The 20,173-nt window shown below is 59.3% G+C and overlaps 1 protein-coding gene across 4 annotated transcripts; it reads right to left on the bottom strand.

The window, feature by feature from the left end:
* Positions 1–1,721: 1,721 nt before the first annotated feature.
* On the bottom strand, positions 1,722–19,431 carry PITX2 (paired like homeodomain 2). Of its 4 annotated transcripts, none has more exons than XM_075090645.1 (6): positions 19,392–19,431; positions 13,606–13,661; positions 13,275–13,412; positions 5,731–5,994; positions 4,756–4,961; positions 1,722–3,034 (listed from the first exon to the last, which is right to left on the bottom strand). In XM_075090645.1, exons 2-6 carry the CDS (start codon positions 13,649–13,651, stop codon positions 2,471–2,473), a joined length of 1,218 nt encoding a protein of 405 aa, XP_074946746.1. In that variant the 5' UTR covers positions 13,652–13,661; positions 19,392–19,431; the 3' UTR covers positions 1,722–2,470. The 4 variants fall into 4 exon arrangements, with proteins under 4 accessions (XP_074946746.1, XP_074946745.1, XP_074946747.1 ...); XM_075090644.1 differs by lacking the exon at positions 19,392–19,431 and adding an exon at positions 16,024–16,161; XM_075090646.1 differs by lacking the exons at positions 5,731–5,994; positions 19,392–19,431 and adding an exon at positions 16,024–16,162.
* Positions 19,432–20,173: the final 742 nt, after the last annotated feature.

The raw sequence follows: 20,173 nt of genomic DNA, 5'->3' as shown, positions 1-20,173 counted from the left end.
CCGGACCTTCCTCCCGCAGCCCAGCGAGGACGAGGAGGAGGAGGAAGAGGAGGAGGAAGGGGACGTTTTTGGAAGCCCCTGGCACTCACCCGGGTGAGGTGTTGACACGGTGCAGAAAAACCGAGGGGAGCAGCGTTGGGTCGGGGCGGCGGCGAGGCCGGGCACGCCGGGGGGTGGGGTGGGCCGCCCGCCTTCCCCCCCCTCCCAGCCCCAAGCACGGAGGCTCTCTCGATCCGCCGACCCCCTGGCAACAACACAGAGAGGAAAAGAGAACAGGGAAATGGGTTTAAAAAAAAGAAACAGACAAGAGAGAAAGAAAAAAAAAGCCAGAAAATAAAACTTAGATTAAGAAAAAAACATAAAAAAGAAAATAAAAATTAGATTAAGAAAAAAGATTTTAAAAAGAAAATCAAAATTAGATGAAGGAAAAATGATGAAAAAATAAAATAAAAATGAGGAGATGGAAAAAACGGGGGCTGCTGTCTGCCCACTCCTCAAATGCGAACACGGAGGGGGACTCCGCTTTCAGGTGGGGGAAGAGTTTTCCCCGTGGGAAGGCGCGGGACGCTGACCTCTCCCCTCTCCCCCTGTTCTCTGCCCCTCTCCCTGCCTGACCGCTGGGGGGGGGGGGGAGGGCGGGACACCCCCCTCCGCGCTGTCCGCTCCCCCGGCGGCTCCTCCCGACCTCACGGAAGCGCGCAAGGAGCGCGCAAAGGCCGCGCAAGGAGCAAGCTCGCCCCCGCCGCGGTGAGTGTCCTCCCTGCCGTCCCCGCGCCCCTCGCCAGGTTACGCGCCTGCGGAACTTCTTCGTATACGGCTATTGCCGCCGGGTCCTGCCCCCCTCCCCGCCCGCCCCTCCTCGCCCGCCCGGGGTGTGAGCCGATGGGAGGGCCGAGCAGCAATTCATCTTGATTTGTTTCAATCGTCCGGCGATGGCAAAGTTATAATCCTGTATAATTTCACGAACAAGCAGGTTGAGAATGAATGGGTCGATATTACTTAAAACAAAACACAGGAGAGCACGACCTTTCCCTTCAACGACGTGTTGCAGCACGAAGTCGCAGGAAACTCGGGGCTAACCTCTCAACCCCCGCGCTCCGCGGGGTTGCGGTTATTTGGGCTGCTCTTTGTTTCTCTTCATGTCTGAAAGGGGGATTTGGAAAAAGAAATGTAATATTACATGAAGGATCTCCCCGCTGAAGGGAGAAGGTGAGCGCAAGGGGCGGCCAAAGGGGCAGATTATTTTAAACAGGAGCAGTTTGTTTGCAAACTGGCTTTCTTTTCCTTTTTTTTTTTTTTTCTTTTTTTTTTTTCCACCCCCTCTTCTTTAATGTAATAAAAGCTTCCTTCACAGCGGGAGAAATTTATGCTCGAGATACAGCAACTTTGTGGCTGGTAATTCTAGAGGCCAACGATGTCAAATAATCCATTTTCTCGGGGCTGCGCGGGGGAATAAAGGGATCCCGCTGCACGGAAGGCAGTGTGTCTGAGCCTCGCGGTTCTCTAGCATGCAACGTTAACGCGAGGCTTGGGTTTTTTCTTTTATTTTCTTTGTGGTTTTTTTTGAACGTGAAAAAAAATGCCAGCATTTATTTGTATTGCAATAAAAAGTACAGCCCTGTGTTTCCAGAGAACGAGATCCAGTATCAACGATCAGTCAATCACTGCAGAGCAGTTACCGCTGCGCAGCTTGGCTCAGTAAATAAAAATCCAGACAAAACTGTATGCTGTATATTTTACTCCCATGAAATAAAACACATTTTTTTTCATGTTTGCTGAAAAGTAAAACAATAATATTGTACGAAATGTTATACACAGGGCATGTTTTACATTGCAATATCAGAAACATCATTGCATCCACCAGAGGTACTATTCTAAAACTGATATTCACACAATGGTCTTTTTTTTTTTTTCAATAATTATATGTTAGAAACATACAGTGTCGCATTTAGTATATACATTCCCTTGCTCGCAAGCGAAAAAATCCTAATCGCTTCTGTGTAACATGCTTTATTTTAAAGCCTAACCTTTTAAAAACACTGTTGTGATATTACTAACAACTGCTTTTATAAAATTAATTTGACATTTCGATATATATACATCCTTTCAGTCATTTTTTTATGTTAACAATGCTAAACTTAAAAAATAACAAGCTTATAGTAACATTAAAATGTCATATCATATCCAGTCAAACATTTGTCCATATATATATATATATATATGTCCTTGTAACTGTTGAAATACTCTTAGTGAAAGAAAGATCTCAGAATCTGCAGGAGGTCCTTTGAAAACAAAGGAACTATCTTATTTCAGTGGTTTCCTCTTTTTTTCCTCTCTCTCTCTCTCTCTCTCTGCCTCGGATTTTTCCTCCTTTCTCTTTCTCTCTAGTGCCCATTACTTTCTAGCGTAACTCTCAGTCTCTGCGGGAAGTGGGGAGGGATTCCCATGCAGTGTTTCCTACTCGGGCGCCTCACACGGGTCTGTCCACCGCGTACTGGCAAGCGCTCAGGTTGGAAGCGGGGTTCTGCACGCTGGCATAGCCAAAACTGGAGTGCTGCTTGGCTTTAAGTCTCAGACTCGCCAAGCTCGAGTTACATGTGTCCCTATAAACATACGGAGGTGTTGGAGGAGCATAAGGACAGGCTGGCGTTGGCACCGCAGAATTCAGGGAGGGATTGCTCAAGTTGTTCAAGTTATTCAGGCTGTTGAGGCTGGAGCCGGGGACCCCGGTGACTGCCGAGGGTACCATGCTTGAAGACATACTCATGGAGGAGATGGAGTTTGGAGGGGAGAACATGCTCTGAGAAGACAGAGGGTTGACATTCATGGAGTTGAAGAAAGGAAAGCTTTTGGTGGAGAGGGAAGCGGAGGTCAGGCCCTTGGCTGCCCAGTTGTTGTACGAGTAGCCGGGGTACATGTCATCGTAGGGCTGCATGAGGCCGTTAAACTGTGGACCGAAGCCGTTTTTGCAAAGCTCGGCTTGCTGGTTCCTTTCTCTCTTTCTCCATTTGGCTCTGCGGTTCTTGAACCAAACCTTTGGAAACGGGGGGAGAGGGAGGAAGGGAGGGAGATGCGAGACGCGAGTTAGTCAGGAGCCACCACCGCGGCCCTTCGCAAGCTCTCGGGCCAACAGCCGAGCGTGTCCGTACGTACATATATAGAGAGAAATAGATATAAAACGGTGCACGTACAGAGATATACACACACAGAGGTTCGCCGCCTCCTGTGCGGAGCCCCGCGCGGCGCCGGGGCCGCCGGGCATCCCCCGCATCCCCCGGTGCCGCCGGGGTTTAGCGGGGCAGTTCCGCGCCCCCCCGCACCCTCCGGCGTAATTTGCGATGCCCTAATTCTCGCCAGAGGCCAACGCTTCCTTCTTTTCTAACTTCTTTTTTTTCCCCTCTCGTTTCTCTTCCCCCCCGCCTCCTTCCTTGGCTTGTTCCGCGCTGGAGCCATCCAGGGGAAACACAAAAGTGCAAAAGCGAGGGCAAAACGCCTGGAAACCCGCGGAATTTTAAGGCGATGTTTCCTATTACGGGGAAGGAGGGGGAAGCCAACAACTAATAAATCCTCGCTTCAGTTTGTTAAAGCTACGAGTTCCTCCTGCGCGAAAGCTTCCAGAGCCGAAACCCACTTTCTAAACAAACTTGTTCGACTGCTCTTTGGTGAAAAAAAAAAAAAAAGGGGGGGGGGGGGAGAGAGAGAGAGAAGAAAAAGAAAACACTTCAATTTAACAACGTGCTAAATGAGATCCGAGGGACCCTCCCGCAGACAATGGGAAAACGTGCCCTTTCCCAATCCACATCTGGGTGTCTGACCCGTCGGGCAGCCGCCAGCAGCCGCCTCGCCGTGTGGATTGGAGCCGCCCCTTGCCCCGGGGTGTTTGCAGGAGCCCCCTCGGGCACGGCGGGGACAGGGGGGCCCCGTCTGACGGCACCGCGCCGCCCGAAACCAACCCCCGCCCCCGCGCAAAAGCCGCCCCGCGCCCGACACCGCGCCGTGCTCCGGAGACGCGCCGGCCCCGGCCGGGCCCCGCTCCCCGCACACCAGGGAAGGCCGGCCCCGCTCGCTGCCGCCCCCGCTTCTCACTCTCTCCCTTTCCTCAAGCGACCGCGGGGAGAGGATTTATGGCGGTGGGGAGCTCCGAAAATCTGGGCTTTCTGCCCGTTTGGGGGCTTTTTTGGGTGGTTCCCCCACCCCCCCTCAGCGCGGTGTTTGCAGGCGAGCAGGACTCGGCCTCGGCATCTCTGCAGCGCCGTGATGGTCCCATAAATCTCGGAGGGGGGGAAAGGGCGGAGAGAGACGCTCGTCGAATTGTGAAACCAAAAGAAAGAGAAAATGCAAGGAAGGGCACGTCGCGAGTGCCTCGGAGTGAAGTAAAAGCCCTTGTGTATTTTACATCTTTTTCTCATTAGAGGCAGCGCAGGTTGCAGCCTGTTCCAAGTTGCTTTCTTGGCTAATGTTTTCATTAGCGTTTCGATCAAAAGGAGCAGGACGCATTGCACGGTGAGGGCGAAACGTGCAGCGAACCATATTCCGGAGAGAGGGAGAGAGAGAGAGATATCCCAATCTGTCTCGCTTTGACAGAAATGCCCTGCTCTGCCCCGCTTTTGTGCAAAGGCTCTGAAGTTTGCATACAAACCGAAATCGAAAGCAGCTGCAAACATTTCAGCCCTCCTCCCCTTTCTCCCCCCCACCCCCCACCCCACCCCCTCCGACGCCCGCTGCTCGGAGCCGGGGTGTCGTGTCGGGACTTACCCTAACCCTGGCCTCGGTGAGGTTGGTCCAGACGGCGATCTCCTCCCGAGTGGACATGTCCGGGTAGCGATTCCGCTGGAAGGTGGCCTCCAGCTCCTGCAGCTGCTGGCTGGTGAAGTGAGTCCGCTGCCGCCGCTGCCTCTTCTTCTTGGAGGGGTCCTCGGGCCCCGCATCCTCGTTCTTGCTCTGCTGGCTCTTATCTTTCTCTGTAAGGGGGGGAAACAAAAAAAAAAAACCAAAAACAACAAGGCGGAAAACAAGGGCGCCTCAGCTCCCGGAGCCTCTTCTCCCGCGCCTGGGGAACGGCTCGTCCCCACGCCGCCGCATCCCGCGGGCCGCCCCTGCTGCCGCTCGGCGGTCTAATGATTAACCCGCCCGGCCTCTCGCCGCCCCGGCCCCTCCGCGGGCACCCGCGGGTGGGTGGGCTCCTCACGGATGAGCCGTCGCCGCCGGGGCAGCGGCACGGAGCCGCCTCTCCGTGTGCAAGTTTTTCGCCCATCGATACGTGCACGTTTTTCGCTTCTCTGTATCCGTATTGCTCTCCCATCTGCACGTATGTAATCCATATTATCTGCCTGTCTCTGCCTATATTTTTCGCATGCCTGTATCGCGCTGTCCCTCTGCCCCTGTCCCAATTATTCGCCCGTCTGTGCCCACATCATTCTCCCGTCTCTACCCGTATTTGTCCGCCTATACCTATATTATTCGTCGCCCGGTATCCGTATTATTCGCCCATCCGTGTCCGTACCACTCGCCCACCGCTGTACATGCCATTCGCCTACCCTTATCCCTACGCATGTCATTATCTTTCTATACGCCGGCACACACAGACACCGCACGCGAAAAAAAGCCACGAACCGGGTCGCGGCTCGGGTGCGGGGCGCGGCGGGGCTGCCGGTGCCGCCAACCGGGCCGGGCCGGGCAGGGCAGCGGGACGCCGGCGGCCGGAGGTCCCTGCCGCTCGCCCCCTCTTACCTGCGGCCTCGGGGCTGGAGGTGTCGGAGATGGTGTGCACCTCCAGCCGGTGCTTGGCAGACTCCAGGGAGGAGCGCGCCTGCCCCGGCGCCAGCGCCGTCGCCATGGCCAGCGCGGGCTGGTGGTGGTGGCAAGATGATGAAGATGAGGAGGAGGAGGAAGGTGAGGAGGAGCAGAGCTTATTCCCGGCTCCCAGGCGCTCCAGGCTTAACGGGTCCTTCATGCAGTTCATCGGCAAAAGGACGCCAAAGTCTACGTGCGCGCCTGGGGGGTCGGTAGGAGAAGGGGTGCGTGTGTCTGTAGGTGTCGGTACGTGTAGGAGGGTCGGCGCGGCGCCCCCTCCGCGGGCGCGGAGCTGCCCCGCGGCTCCGGGGGGGTCAGGGCTGCTGGGCGGGGACCCACGCCGGGGCCGGCAGGGCTAGCGCTCGGGCGGCACGGCAAGCCCAGGAGCCCCCGCCGCCCGGGGGGGTGCGGCGGCGGCCGCGACAGGCGAGCGGGCGAGTCCGGTCCTGCAAGAGCCGTCACGGCGACACGGCTGCTCCCCGGCCGGCGGCCCCCGGCCCGCCGCGGGGCTCCGCGGGGCGGGGGCGGCGAGGCGCGGCGGCGCTCCGCGGGGCGCTCCCCTCCGCTGCCCGCGCATGGACCCGCGCCGCGCCGCGGCCGGCCCCGCACCGCATCAGCTCAGCCCGCTTCCCTCTTGGCCTGACATCTTAAACCGGCGGCGGCCTTCCCCGCGCCGGCACGTCACCCGCCCCCGCCCCGCCCCCGCCCCGCCCCGTCGCCGCCGCCGCGCCCCGCCCCGCGCCCCGCCCTGCGCCCCGCCCCGCGCGGCCCCGGCCGCCCCCCGCGCTCTCCCGGCAGCGGGCGCACCCCCACCCACTCCCCAAAAAAACCCTCGCGTTTTACCCCCCGGTTTGCCCCGCGGGTGGTACCCGCGCACGGAGAGCCCGGCCTCCGCCGGCCGCCCCGTCGGGGCGGCTCCGGGCACGCCCGCTCCGCGCCCCTCCGCGCCGCCTTCCGCACTCGAGGACCTGCGGGGGTGAGGGGCCGAACGCTCGGCACGGAGGGAGGCGCTGCAGCAAGGAGGAAAGAAGCGAGGAAGCCCCGGGCCCGATTCCCTCGTTACGGAGGGGGTGGAAACCAAACGGGAGGGGTGCGCGGCCGGCTAGACGGCGGGTCGCTGGCCGGTGACAGCAATAGTAGCAGTAACAGCTACAACAACTAAACGCGAACGACGACAATAACCACCCCTCTGCGGCGCGGCTACGGAAAGCTCGACATCACACCCAAAGGAGTGAGGAAGAGCCCGTCCATCCCGCCCCCGTGGCGCTCGCAGTCCCCCTCCGCCTGCACCGGAGGCGGGGAAAAACCCTCTCGCTGGCACTGCCATTCCCGCCCGCTCCTTGCAGCCGGCCGGGGTCTCCACCAGCGAGCCCCCGGGGAGGATTTCCCACCCCGGCTTTACACCGTATCCGCGCACTGATCCGCAGGGATCGCTCCCCACTCTCGGCCGGGTCCCGCTTCCCGGCGCGGCGCCCCCGAACCCGCGCCCACGGAAGCCCTTTGCAGAATTTGGCCAAGCCCCGCACTGGGTCGGCCGCCAGCCCGCAAATCGCTCCCACGTCGGCCCGCCCACCTCTGAGGTTTTATTTTTGAGGGGTGCGGGGGCAGGATTTGACCCCCTCGCGCCCCACCGGGCTGCGGCGGGACGGGCCGCCCCGTCCCGCCGTCCCCGCTCACGGGCCTGCGTGTAGCGCGGGGGCGAGGCTGCTGTGGACGCCGGTCTCGGCGGCGCAAGGAGGAGCGGGGCTGTTTCCAGCGGGTCTAGCGCGGGGGCGGGATGCCCTCCCGCGTTGGCCGGGATGTCCCGGGGCAGAGAAGCCCGTTCCCGGGCCCTGTCCCCGCAGCGCCGGCGCTGCCCCGGGGAGCCGAGGGGTGGGGAGCCCGGGGGAGCCCCGGCGTGGAAAATGGGGGTTGCGCCTCTATCTTCTCTTCCCCCGCACAGGCGAGGGCATCGAAAAGTTACCGAAGGTTTCCCCTTGCTGTGGCTCTCCGCAGCCACACCCCAGCACCCAAACTTTCCTCTAACCCGTTGCTTCCCCCTCCAACCCCGCCCTGCCCCCCCCCCCCGCCCCCCACCCCCACCCCGCAAGGGTCTTTCTTTTAGCCGCTGATGCTCGTTCCAGGTACGCATCATCCCTCGCAATCTTACTTATCGCCAAATTATACATATTACTTTCGCAGCCTGTTAGTAAAGAAGGTTAAATTAATTTACATTCTGCTCATTATCTGCTGTTTAAATGACGTGTTTTTATCCCTGAGATTTGGCAAAGAATCTCTTTCCTCAGACCCCACAGCGTTTCGACGGAGACAATGCTCTTACATTTGTAGTGGATTTTAATCTGATAAGACTCTAATTTGCTTAAGTCTTTTAAATAGGGGGTTTAAAATGATTCTAGCCGTTTTCTTATTGAATTTCCTCTAATTCCCCCAAGATCATAAAGTATATGTGTAAAGTAAATATTTCCTCCCTTTGCACCGGCAGCAGATGACCTATAACTAAGTCAATATGAATCCAGCTCCGTTCTGCACAATTTGTTTACCAATCATATCCCCCTTTCTTCTTAACCTCTCCCTACCTCCGTGGTCCTGCACCCAGAAATCCGTGTGTGTCCCCCCACCCCCCAGGCCCCCCTCACACTTTCCCCACGGCGGGACCGCGCCAAGGCCGCGGGCGCGGCTCCGGCTCCGCTGCGAGGGGCGCGGGGAGGGGGCGCTGCCCCTCGCCAGCCCCACGTCGGGGTCGTAACCAGCCTGCAAAGCCCCGGGGGGCGGGGGGGGGGGAACCGGAGGGAGAGGGGATACGGTGCTATCCCCCCCTCTCTTTTTTGTCAGCGGGACAATGCAGCCCTCTCGCAGATGAGCCCTTTCCCCTGAGCCCTTTCCCCACCTTTCCTTTCCTTTTTTTTTTTTTTTTTCCCTTCATTCAGTTTTAGTCAGTTTGGGGAAATGCTGGCTGCTTCCGCCGCGACTCAGAACAAAATTTCCCTATCGGATGCGCGGCGCAGGGCGCTTTTTACGCGCTTTACGCGCTTGCCGGGCGCAGCGCCGGTGCCCGCCCCGCCGCGGCCCCCGCCGTCCCGGAAGCCTCGAGGGGGGCAGGCGGGTCCCGGCCCGCTCCCTCGGGGAAGGGAGCCCCAGCCCCAGCCGGGACAGGCCCCCCGGCCGTCTCCAGAATCGGGACATAGCACCGTCCCGGGCCCCGGCAGCCTAAAAAGAGAGGGTGCCGGCATTTCGTTACATGCCTTTGATTAAAACTCCCCCACCTCGGGCAGGAGGGGAGCTACCACGCAGCATTAGTTGTCATGGTGATCATAAATCACGTAAATCCAAAAATACCCACCTATAATCTGAGATGAAGCTTTTATTTCCCGAGTGAAATAATATTTTAAAAGCTGTCAGCCAATAGAAAAACAACCTAATTGTAGCCACCCAAGTAATATATTAGAGGTAAAGGTTTCAATTAAAATGTCAAAAGTGTTTTCAATTTTTTTTTTCTTTTTTTTTTCCCCCCCTGCTGGAAGCTCCCGTCCCCTTTCAGGTTCGGATCCTATCCGCGAAGCCACCCCGGCCGGCTCACCCGCGTACCGCCTGCTGCGAGGGTGCTGCACCCCCCCAAAAAAAACTATTTGGGAGAATTCCCTCCTTCCCCTTTCGCCCGGTGCTGCAGGGCTTGCTGGGGCCGCGCCTCGGGGGGCCGGAGGGCAGCGAAAAATGGGGGTTTGGGGCTGCTCCCCACCTCGCTCCACCTTCTGCATTTCCTTTGTAATTTTGTAATATTTTTTGTCACTCCCGGAGAGCGTTTTTCGACCTCCGGGGTCCCCGATGCTGGCCCCGGTGCGGGAGGCGGGCAGGAGGGGAGCGGGGCCGGGAGCGGGAGCCGAGCTCTCGGCTGGGGGTGCAGGGGGTGGCCAGACCTACGGCGGGTGCTTATTTTCCCACTTTATCTCCTTACGGGATCGTTGTTTCTAGGCGTAATACTCTCCTAAATGGATAAATTGGTTCTTATGCAGAGTCTCCTGCTAGTCCTGTTGTCTTTTACCTTTGGCTTGTTGTCTTTCGCCTATCTCGGATTACCGGGTATTCTCCTCGATGAAGAGCCATTAATTACCCATTCAGTCAATATTAGGAAGACTACAGAGCTTTTTACGTAGGATTAAGAAGACATCAGATTGTTCCGTTAGTATATTCCTGCTCACGAATAAGCTTTCGTTATACATTTAGTTTTCCCTGGAGTGAGGCTAACAACTGCTGCATATATTATTCTCAGACGACGACGACGGAGAAGGGGGGGGGGGGGGGGGGAAGGGTTATATATCCGAAGCGCAATAAATAACTTTTAATTTGCGCTCGGCGGAGGCTGCGGGAAGGGGCGCGCAGCTTCCGCCGCGCCGCGCAGGGGCAGCGCACCGGGGGCGCGCCGCCGCCCCGGCGGGGGGAAAGCCCGGCGCCGCCGCTCGGGTAGGAGCTCCGGGGACGAATGTGACCGCCTTGTGTGGCTCAGGCCGGCCGGCCGTCTCCGCTCCGGCTCCGCCTCGGCCCCCCCCGCTCACGCTCCCTCCCGCGGGGGCGGAGGCTGCGCGCCCACCCCGTCCCGGGGCTCCAAAAAGGCGCCGAGGCCGTTGGCGCTGCACGGTGCCGCGTCCTCCGCCGGCCCGGGCGGAAAGCTCGAGCGGCCGCGGCGTTCTCGTTTTAGGAAAAAAGACCCTAAGTTACGGAATATTCGGACCAAAGAAGGTAGGTAGGTAGGTAGGTAGGTAGGTAGGTAAGTAGGTAGGTAGGTAGATAGATAGATAGATAGATAGATAGATAGATAGATAGATAGATAGATAGATAGATAGATATCCGTATTTTTAAGAGTTGAAACAATCAATTTGTGATGCTTAACGATGATATCAGGCGGAACGCAATTTCAGCGTTTTATGTCGGAGGCTGCTGTTTCAGCAATACCCAGATTATCGATTACAGGAAAGGATTCCTGAAGTAGAATTCACACCTCTGACAAACCGTATTGCTTACATACGCACATACGCTTATACACACTAATAGTTTAAGCATCCTCCCGCCCTGCATAAAAATTATTCGAACAAACCCACCGGCAACCATTAACGCGTGCTGTGGGGCTGTCGAAGCGGGTGCTGAAGTTTTCCTAATTTTGCGGGACTGGCCGCGCAGCAGCAATTTTCCCGGCTCTCCGGGCAAACACGACGCCCGCCGGGCTGCGTTTGACACCCCGGGCTGCAATTAAGAGTTTCCTACTTTCCCGTTCGCCTTTCCCCGGCGTGGCCACGGACCCGTTTCTTCTGGAATAAGCCTCCCTCCCCGCGGGAACCCGGCGCGCCCGTGTCGTTTTGCAGGGTCCCCTACTGAATTTCGTTTCCCCCCTTCACAGGAGCATGGATTTGACCAAACATTCGCCTTTTTTACAATTATTGCCAATGCCGCTAGTCAGCGATTATTCTCCTTGTGCCCCCGAGTGGTGCCTAACTCGCGAAATTACCTGACCGCCCTCGCAATTTCCGAAACTGAACTCTGACCGGGGTGGGGGTGGGGTGGTGTCTCCCCCAGACCCCCCTGCTCCGCTTCCCCGCCTCCCACCCAGCCCGCCCCGAGGTCCAGACTTTTTGGGAGGTAAATCCCAGGAAGCGCGACGTCCTGACAGTCAGGCGAGACAAAAATCAACGAGCACCGCGCGATTAACAGCAAATCGAAGCCCAGACCCGACAAAACCCCACGGAATCACGAGAAAACACTCGTGATTTCTCCGTTTTTTCAACGATCTGCAGCGAGTCGCCCCAGCAGCTCAGGGCGTCTCAGATCTTGCCATTTTCCGTCGCACAGAGTCACGGGCTGGGGCTGCCCACAGGGATCATCCCCACATCTGCAGCGACATGTCCCCACATCTGTAGGGACACGTCCGCGTCCGCGGTCGTTCCGCGCTTCCCTTCCCCGTCGATGGGCAACCCGCGTCGCTTCTTGGATTCCGCCTTTTATTTTAATTAATGGCATTAAAGGTGTTTGGACAGCAATTTCCCCTGTAGCCCGACGGGTAAAAACCCGGCCGGCTGACACGGTGACGAGGCAGGAAATTTTGCGTGTACTACAATAATCCGGGTTCATAATTGATGGTTAAGAAAATAACCATTTGTTTCTCAGCAGAGGAAGTAAAAGTTACCGTGTCAGGGAGCATATGTGGATATTACTTTTATAAATACTTAGTCGAATAAAGCTGGCGTGGAAGGGCTCATAAATTTATTATATCAGAAGGGTCCCCACTTTCCCGTTAGATCGCGCTAAGGGCTTTGATTAAGACCACCTGTTCGTCGGGAGGGAAAGGCAGGGGAGGGTAAAAAGGCCTTTCTTATTTGCAAACCATATAGAAAGCAATGTCACCCTTCCTTTCCACATTGTTTAACACTTATTACCGGCGGAGGGAAAAAGCGCCAGACCTTGCTAAAGCCTATTTGTGCACAATTTAATATCGTGTATGTTTCCGGGATTAAAAATTATCGGCTCGTAATACCTTTGCGTTTGGAATTACCCCGGATTTTGCGCGCTAACCTTCCTTTAGCCTAAGCGTTTCTTCTCCTAGGGGGTTTGATGTCCAGCTAGCAAATCCTGCTTAAAGTCTCCGCGGGAGGGTGGGCTCGGGAAGGAGACGCGGCTCCTCCTGAAATCACTGGGTGTTGTTTGGGAAACAGCGAGCTGTTTGGCCAAACAGGGTTAATACAGTATTCTTACAAGGGAGTGTTTAACCACGGGACCAGGGATACGTGCATTATTAATTCACTCTAGTTTCCTGTATTATTAATTCAGGTTAATATATTTTATTTAAACAAAATTACGTTTATCTTGGATTAAACAGTCTCTCGAAATACAGAGCGCTTGTTTTCTTCTTTGTAATATGTTTGCATTGCTGTTTTTCTTTACCGCCCCTCGGGGTCGCCTACCAGACCCCCTGCAAGGGGCAGGGGAAGAACAGGCAGGAGCCGGCTCTGCTGCAGACAGGGCGCTGCCCGGCTCTGGGGCAGGAGCGGGCCGGCGGCTTGTCTACGGGCGGGGGCGGGCGGGGTGTGGGGGTGTGTGTGTCAAAAAATAGGAAATAAAAATAAATACGAGCGCGACGCTGCCGGTATCCGAAAGGCGCGCTGACAGGCATGCTTTTTTTTTGGGAGGGGGGCGGTGCTGCCGGCGGCCCTCAGTGCGCGCCTGCAGCCGCGGGGTGCCGTGCACCCCCTCTCCTTCCCCTTCCCCCGCGGCCGCGCATTTTCGGCGCAAGGGACGGCCGGGCGCGCGGCCGCGCATCTTCGGCGCAAGCGGCGGCCGTCGGGCAGCAGGGGGCGCCCTGGCGCCGCGCAGGCGGGCCCGGCGCGGAGCTCCCGCCCGCTGCCCCAGCAGCGCGGCCCGCGGAGGGGCGCGGAGGGGGCGCGGAGGACGGGGGGGAGGAGAAGGAGGGAGGGAGGGAGGAGGGGGGCGCCGCTTACCATTGGCGCTGGGGGGCGGCCGCCCGAAGAGCTTGCTGCCGGCGGGCTCCTTGCGGCCCTCCGGCGCCTCGCTGAGCTCCCCCTTTTTGATGTCCGCCTCCTTGGAGAAAAGACACTCGACGGCGGCGGGCTGCACCCCTGGGCACGGGGACACGGGGCGGGGAGGGGGACACACGGACACACACAGAGGGGAGAGGCGGTCAGCGCCCGCTGCTGCGCACCCCTCGGCGGAGGCGGCGCCACCCCGACCGGCCCCGCACCCGCGAACCGCACCCGCGCACCGCACCGCAGCCGCTGTGCCTCCGGCCCGGCGGGAGATGGTCTCTCTTACCTAGCTGAACACAGGCGGAGACAAGTTTGCGGCAGTTGGACTCCATTACCCGTTACCTGTAAAAGACGAAGGCACCGGAGTTTTAAAAACAATAATTCCGGGAGTGGAAAAATAGATGGAAAAGAGAAACCCAGCCGCCGGGCAGCCACGTCGCAGCGACACTGCCGGGACCCCCACCTTTCCCCGGCCGTGTCCGCACGGTGCCTCCTACCCCCTGCTTCCATCTCGGGTCCCACCCGAGTCACCCCCCGGGGTAGGTGCAAACCCCCGTGGCGGTTCCCCAGCCCGTCGGGCCGCCCGGCCTCCGTCCACCCCTCGTTATTTGGGGACGTGGCGGAGCGTCCGCGAACCTCGCGGCCGGGCTCTGCCCCGGGCCACCCCGACCCCGCTGCCCGGGGTGCCGTGGGGCGGCAGCCAGTACCGCAGCCGGGCCCCACGCGCGGCGGGAGATGCGCGGCCGCTGTTGCGCCCACCGAGGTCCCGCTCCCCAGCTGCGCCCTCCGCGCCCTCCGGCCGCCGCCGGCGCCTTCCCCGGCCGGAGAGGTTGGGCAGTAAAATCTCGGGATTAGTGCCTGATTGAGATGTCTGTTCGTGAGATATTACAAAATTCATTATCACAGCTCTCTACTAACTCGATATGAAGTAACACAGATGGGATTTTATTAGTCCAGGCTTCAAATGTTTACTTATGATAATTTCGGGGAAAATTTGCATGTCACCACCATTTCGGTAATCTTTCCTCTTCTTCTTCTTCGCCTCCTTTTTAATGTCTGAACAGGGCGCGTTATTAGCTGCTGCTTAGAAATGCGGCAGCCTGGAGCCGAGGCACGTTTGGGATGGGCAGCGCCAGCCGCCCCCGGGAGAGGGGAAAAAGGGGAGGAAAGGCGGGAGGTGGGGGCGGGGGGGAGGAGGAAAGGAAAAGAAAAAAAGGGGGGAAACGGGGGAATGGGAAGGTGCCGTTACCGAGACCCCTCCGGGTCTCACAGTGACACGGCGGCTTCTGCTCAAAGCCGAAAGGAGAAACGCCGCTCCCTCCAGCAGCCGGGCCTAGCGCACGGACCGTGCCTAAATTAATCGGGTAGGCGATTAAAAGAACCTTAATTCTTCGCCGACGGTCCTTAAATCGGGACAGGTCTCCGTCCAGATTAGTCCTGCGCGACAAATCCAGCCGCCCTCTCCCGCCGCCTGCCTCGATGGCAGGTTTATCCCACGGGTGGAGGCGCGCGGCTCCCCCCACGCACACGCACCGCCACCGAGGGGAAGTTTTTTCCTCTCTCCTGAATCGCCGGTCTCCTCGGAGAAAAGCGCCTTTCCCGGACGGATTATCATTCCTTCCTCGCTCTCAGGCGCCCACACTCCTCCTTCCCTTCCTCCTCTCAGTATCCTCTTCTAATTTTTGTCGCAAACCACGTCGCAGCGCGGGGCCGAGGGGCAGCGAAAAGCCTTTTCCTATTGTCTCCGGCCCGGCGATTCAAATAATGAAAGCAACTCCACTTGCTTTTTCCATTTCCATTTCTCCGAGCACTCCTCCGCTCGCAATTAAATCCCTCCGTGCACTCGCCGCCCCAGCAGCCGTCAGCCGGGCCAGCTTTCCCTTTCTCCGCGGCTTTGCGGGGCCCGCGCAGCAGCAACCTGCTCGGAGCGCCCCGGCCGGAGCCACTGCAGGGCGCGGGCAAAAAAGCAGGGTCACGCGGGATTTGTTTGTTCTTTATCGGTATCTACCGCTATTTTTTTTTCGAGGAGAAAAAAACCCAACAACCAAAAAACCCCAAAACCGACCCAACACAAGCCCCCCCCAAACCAAAGTCCACCGGCAGATATCTCAGCAACGCCCGAAATACCTAGCTCCGTGATTTCGGCGGGAGGGTTTTTGCTCAGAGGCCCGCGGCCGCTGGCGGCGGCTTCCCGGCGAACGGGGAGCTCGGTGCGGGGCCTGTCCCTCCGCGGTGCCCGCAGGGGCGGCCGGGCCCCGCCGCTCCCCCCGCGGGGGGTGCCGGGGGGTCCCAGCCGCCGAGCCTGCAGCCGGCGCGGCGGATCCCGATTTCCCGGCGCCCCTACCGTCCCTGTCCCCCCCGCCGCTGCCGTCCCGTCCTCCCGCCCCGGTGCGCGGCCCCGCGGCGGGAAGGCGCTGCCTCCGCGGCCGCTCTTGCGAGACCGGTACTCCCCGCGGCCGCCCCACCGGGGGAAGCCGTGGCCGGCACGGCGGGGTAACGGGTTGGGGGCAGCGGGGGCTCCCCTCGCCGCCAGCCCTGCGGGACGGGCCGCAGCCGCCCGGAAGGACATCAGCACCTCCAGCCCGCAGCGGCCGCCCGCGGCCCCGCTCCCGTCCCGCGGCGCGCCGAGCCGGGACCGCCCGGCTCCGTGGCTCCGCAGCCCGCGCCCGTCCGCCGGCACCCCCCGGGACCCCCCGCCACTCACCGGGGCTGTCCGCGCTGTCCGCCCCGCTGCTGGCGCTGCTGGTGCCGGTGCTGCCGGGGGCGGCGGGGCCGCGCCGGGCTCCTGCGCTGGCTGCGGGGCCGCGGAGCCGCCGCCGCTGGCTCCCTCCTTCCCTCCCTCCCTCCTTCCCTCCCTCCCCGGCCCTCTCGCGCCCCCGCCCCGCCCCGCCCGCCTCCCCGGGCCCTGACGTCACACACGCTCCGTCGAACGCGCCCCGCCGCCGCCGCGGGGCCGGGCCGGGCCGGGCCGGGCGGCTCCGCGGTGCTCCGCGGCGCTCCGCGGGGACGAGCGCGGCGGCGGTCCCCGGCCGCGGAGGGGGCAGGAGGAAGGACAAAAGGCGGCGGCGGCGGGCTGGGTAGCCAGAGGAGAACCGAGGTGAGGGAGGACGGCGGCGGCGGCGGCCCCGGCCCCTCCGCGCCCGCGCAAGGCGCGCCCCGCTTCGCCCCGCCCGCCCCGGCCGGGACAAGTAACTGTGGCCAAAGTTTCCCGGGCCGGGCCGGCGGCCGTCCTTGCACCAGGTGTGAAGAGGGATCGCCAACCCATTGTGAGAGGTTTCCTTTTTTAACCCACTTTTTTGTATATTTTTAAACTTTTTCTATATATTTTTTTTAAATCCCGGGGGTTCCTGTTCGCGCCCGTTGGGCCGGCGCAGGGCTGGAGTAGCCGAATCCCTGCCGCTCGCCTCCGTTACTCGCCCTGCCTCCATCACGGACGATAGCGAGAAACCACTACGGGAGGCTCGCTCCCCCTTTTCCCCCAAACACCGAGCTGGCGCCGGGAGCGGGGATTTGTTTTCGATTTTGCGATGCCTTCCCGTGTTTAAGAAAATAACGAAGTCGGATATCTCCGTTTAGACCAAACTAAAGCGATCGCTTTTCCTCGCAGCGTTTCCGCGGCTTTGTTTCTAGAGGGACCACGCGAAAATAAAATAGGCGCTTTCTTCACTCGGAGGTTGCACCTGATCTGTTTGTGGCTAATTTTAAATTACTTCAGCCTGGAGTGAATTTTAGTTATTTCTAGGCGTGGGCAGGGGGCTAGGCAATTGTTGCCGGAGGGGGACGGCCAGCCCTTGGAAGCGGCCAAGTTTCCAGCGGGTCGTTCGGCCGGCGGCTCCCGGGGAAGCTCCGCCGCATCCCGCAGCGCCGCCGCTGCCGGTGGGAGCCCTTCGAAGGCGACGCCGCGGCAGCTGCCGCGCCGGGCGGAGGGGGTTGCTTCCTCTCGCAAGGAAGTGAAATCGCGTGGGAGTTTTTCTGAGGAGAAATAAATTACTTAAGTGTGGCCTCGGCTACCTGCGCTTCTGTCCTTGGCAGCGCTCTGCCAGGTGAAATCCAGTTTCCCCGCGCATCCGAGGAAGGAGCGGGCGCTGAGGGAGGCGCCGAGCTCCCACCCCGCACTCGCGGTTCCCCGGGAAAAACAAACCGGTTGCTCCGGGGCGCACCTTCCCCACACACCCCCCGGCCCCGCTGTTCTTTGGAGAGGGAAGGCAAGGCAGGCTGCTGCGCCCGCCTTCGCTGCGCGGCCGCGGAGCGGCTCCGCGCCCACGGCTCCTCCGCGCCCCGCTCCGGCCGCCCCAGGGCCGGAGCGGCTGAAGTGAGCAGCTGGTGGGAAATGCAAATGGCTCCCGGAGAAACATAAGATACAGGGTGATTTTCATTCCCTCCCCGAGTGCGTGGAAGGAGCTGGACATACGTTTCACGCTCCTAATCCTTCTTTTACATTTTTAGTCATACTCCTATTAAACAACTAATTAATGCCCAGAATCACCAGGGAATACATTAGACGTGCTGCCGTGGAAGAGGGGTTCCAGGGTGTCTGGAAACTGCGGAGCCGACTTAATACGCGGATTTCAATTTTTTTTTTTCTCTTCCCCCCCTTCTGTCAAAGCAATAAATGTAATAATAGATTTCAGGGCGAGCAAAGGCCGCGGCGGCTGTATTTATAGTCTGGCTCCCCCCTCCCTCCAGCGCGGTGACAACAGCTTTAAAACCCCCGAGGAGGCTGGGGAGCCTTCCCGCGGCGGCTGCGGCGGCGGCGGGCCCGGCACCCGCGGAACCCCCGGGCCCGGAGCCCTCCTTCCCGGCCCCGGCCGCCACGCCGGCTTTCTGAGCGCCTTGGGCAGAGGGCCGGGGTTACTTCTCGACCCGAAAAGCTGTTTTCATAAACGCCTGTCGCGATTATCCGTTTTGCAGGCACCTGGCGCAGCCAGCGGTGCTCCCGACGGCGGCGGGAACCGCGGGGCTCCTCCGCGGGTGATGCCGGGTCTCAGCGTGGGCGAGGCGAAGGAGGACCCGGGCTGCTTCCCCGCTGCCCAACGGGGAGGCTTTTTGCACAGGGACAAACAAACAAAGAAGCAAACAAAAAAAAATAGCCGACACGAACAACAACAAGAGCCAAAAGGCGAAGGGAGCCCGGCGGTGCCTGGGCACGGAGCCGCCCTTCGGGCATCCTCAGCGCCCTGCGCCGGCGCTGCGGAGCCGGGGGGAAGGGGAGTTATGTTCCAAAGTGTGCGATGGGGCAATTCAGGGCCATTTACTTTCTTCATTCCCGGATTATGATCTCAGCCCTCGCGAGCCATCCCTCCCGCCACCCCCCAGCCTCTCCTCCCACCTCTCTGAGCTCCTTATCTGACAGCAAACGAGTATGTAAATACCTATAGCTGGCTATGTTTAACACACTCAAACATTATTGATTTGTTGGGCTGCTCGAATATTTTCTTCCTGTCCAGAACTGGTTTCAAAATTGCACATTCGGGCGGTTCGTCCAGGCGCTACGACACAGTAATTGTTAAAAAATAAAGCATTTCGAATGGACTCGTTGATTTGCATATAAATTAAAATTACTATGCCTCGCGTTTTATAATAATTTCGAAATTAGCGCTTAACCACTTGAGGTAAAATAATATATAAATGCCTGTATTGACTTAGTAATGAATTACCTAATTAAAACGTCCCGAGGACGTCGGTCGTTAGGACGATTGTTAAACCGGGGCACGTTAGGGGTGAGGACAGCGGTGCGAACCGGAGCGGAGCACCCTCTGTTAACACCGAGTAATCTAAGCTTCGCGCAGCGGCTCCCGTATTTATTTTCCTTCTCTTTGATCCCTTACCCCTCTTCTATTAATTTTTCTCTCTCTTTCTTTTTTTTTTTTCTCTTTTTTCCCCTCTATTTATTTTTCTCTTCTTGAAGGAGGAAAAAAGAAGAGGAAGGGCTGTAACTCCCGGCTCGCTCCGGCACCGGTGCCCGCGGCCGGGGCCGCTCTCTCGGCTCGCCCTTTCCCGGGAGCCACCGAGGAAGAGGAGCCGGAGTCGGCGGGGCCCGTCCTGTGGTAGAGATGCTAACAGGGCACTTACCTTCGTCATGAGACTAGGGATAAAAAGGTAGATCTTCCTCGGAGAGGCAGTGCAAAGGAATGCGAGAAGTTCAGAAAAAAAAAAAAAAAAAAGACCGGCGGTGCGAAAATCTGTAGCCTCGGGGGCTAGCCAGCAACCCCTTTCATTTCAAGCACTTATTGATTTGCTGTTGTCATCTTTGGCGACGCAGAAGGACACTTGAAAGAATTTCTGATGGGGCTCTGATCTGAGAAACGAGGTGACCTGACCGGGCTCTCACCAAATTCTTAATTACCACATCGACTGCCTTAAAAATAATAAAAAGGGGGGGAAGGGGTGGAGGGGGTGTAGGGAGAAAAAAAAGGCGGGGGGGGGGAATCTTTGACAGCAACACAGTTCGCTGATCCGAACTTTTTTAGCCGCTCAGAAACTGTTCTTGCCTCCGGCTCCCACCGCCGCAGTCGCAGCCCTGTGCTCGCCCCGCCGCCCCCGCACCAGCCCCCGCACCAGCCCCCGCAGCTCCGGGCTCCCGGTCACCGGCCCGGCCACCCGCCCGGCCCGCGGGCGCGGAGGAGCCGCGGGGCGCTGCCGAGGGGCGGCCGGCGGCGTGAAACCGTGCTCCGGCCCGGTGTCAGAGGTTGAGCTCAGCCCTGGGCCCCCCCTTTCCTTCACCCGGACCGCAGGCAGGTCTGGGGAGCAGCCCTCGGGGGCAGGGGAAGCGAGCCTGGCAAGGGAGTTGCAGAAGAAAACATTTCAAATGCAGCAGATTGCAGAGGAGAAGGGAGAGAGGTCAGGACGAGGGG

The sequence above is a fragment of the Phalacrocorax aristotelis genome, chromosome 4 (assembly GCF_949628215.1).
Source record: "Phalacrocorax aristotelis chromosome 4, bGulAri2.1, whole genome shotgun sequence".
NCBI lineage: Eukaryota > Metazoa > Chordata > Aves > Suliformes > Phalacrocoracidae > Phalacrocorax > Phalacrocorax aristotelis.
This window is presented reverse-complemented; position numbering and strand designations above follow the sequence as displayed.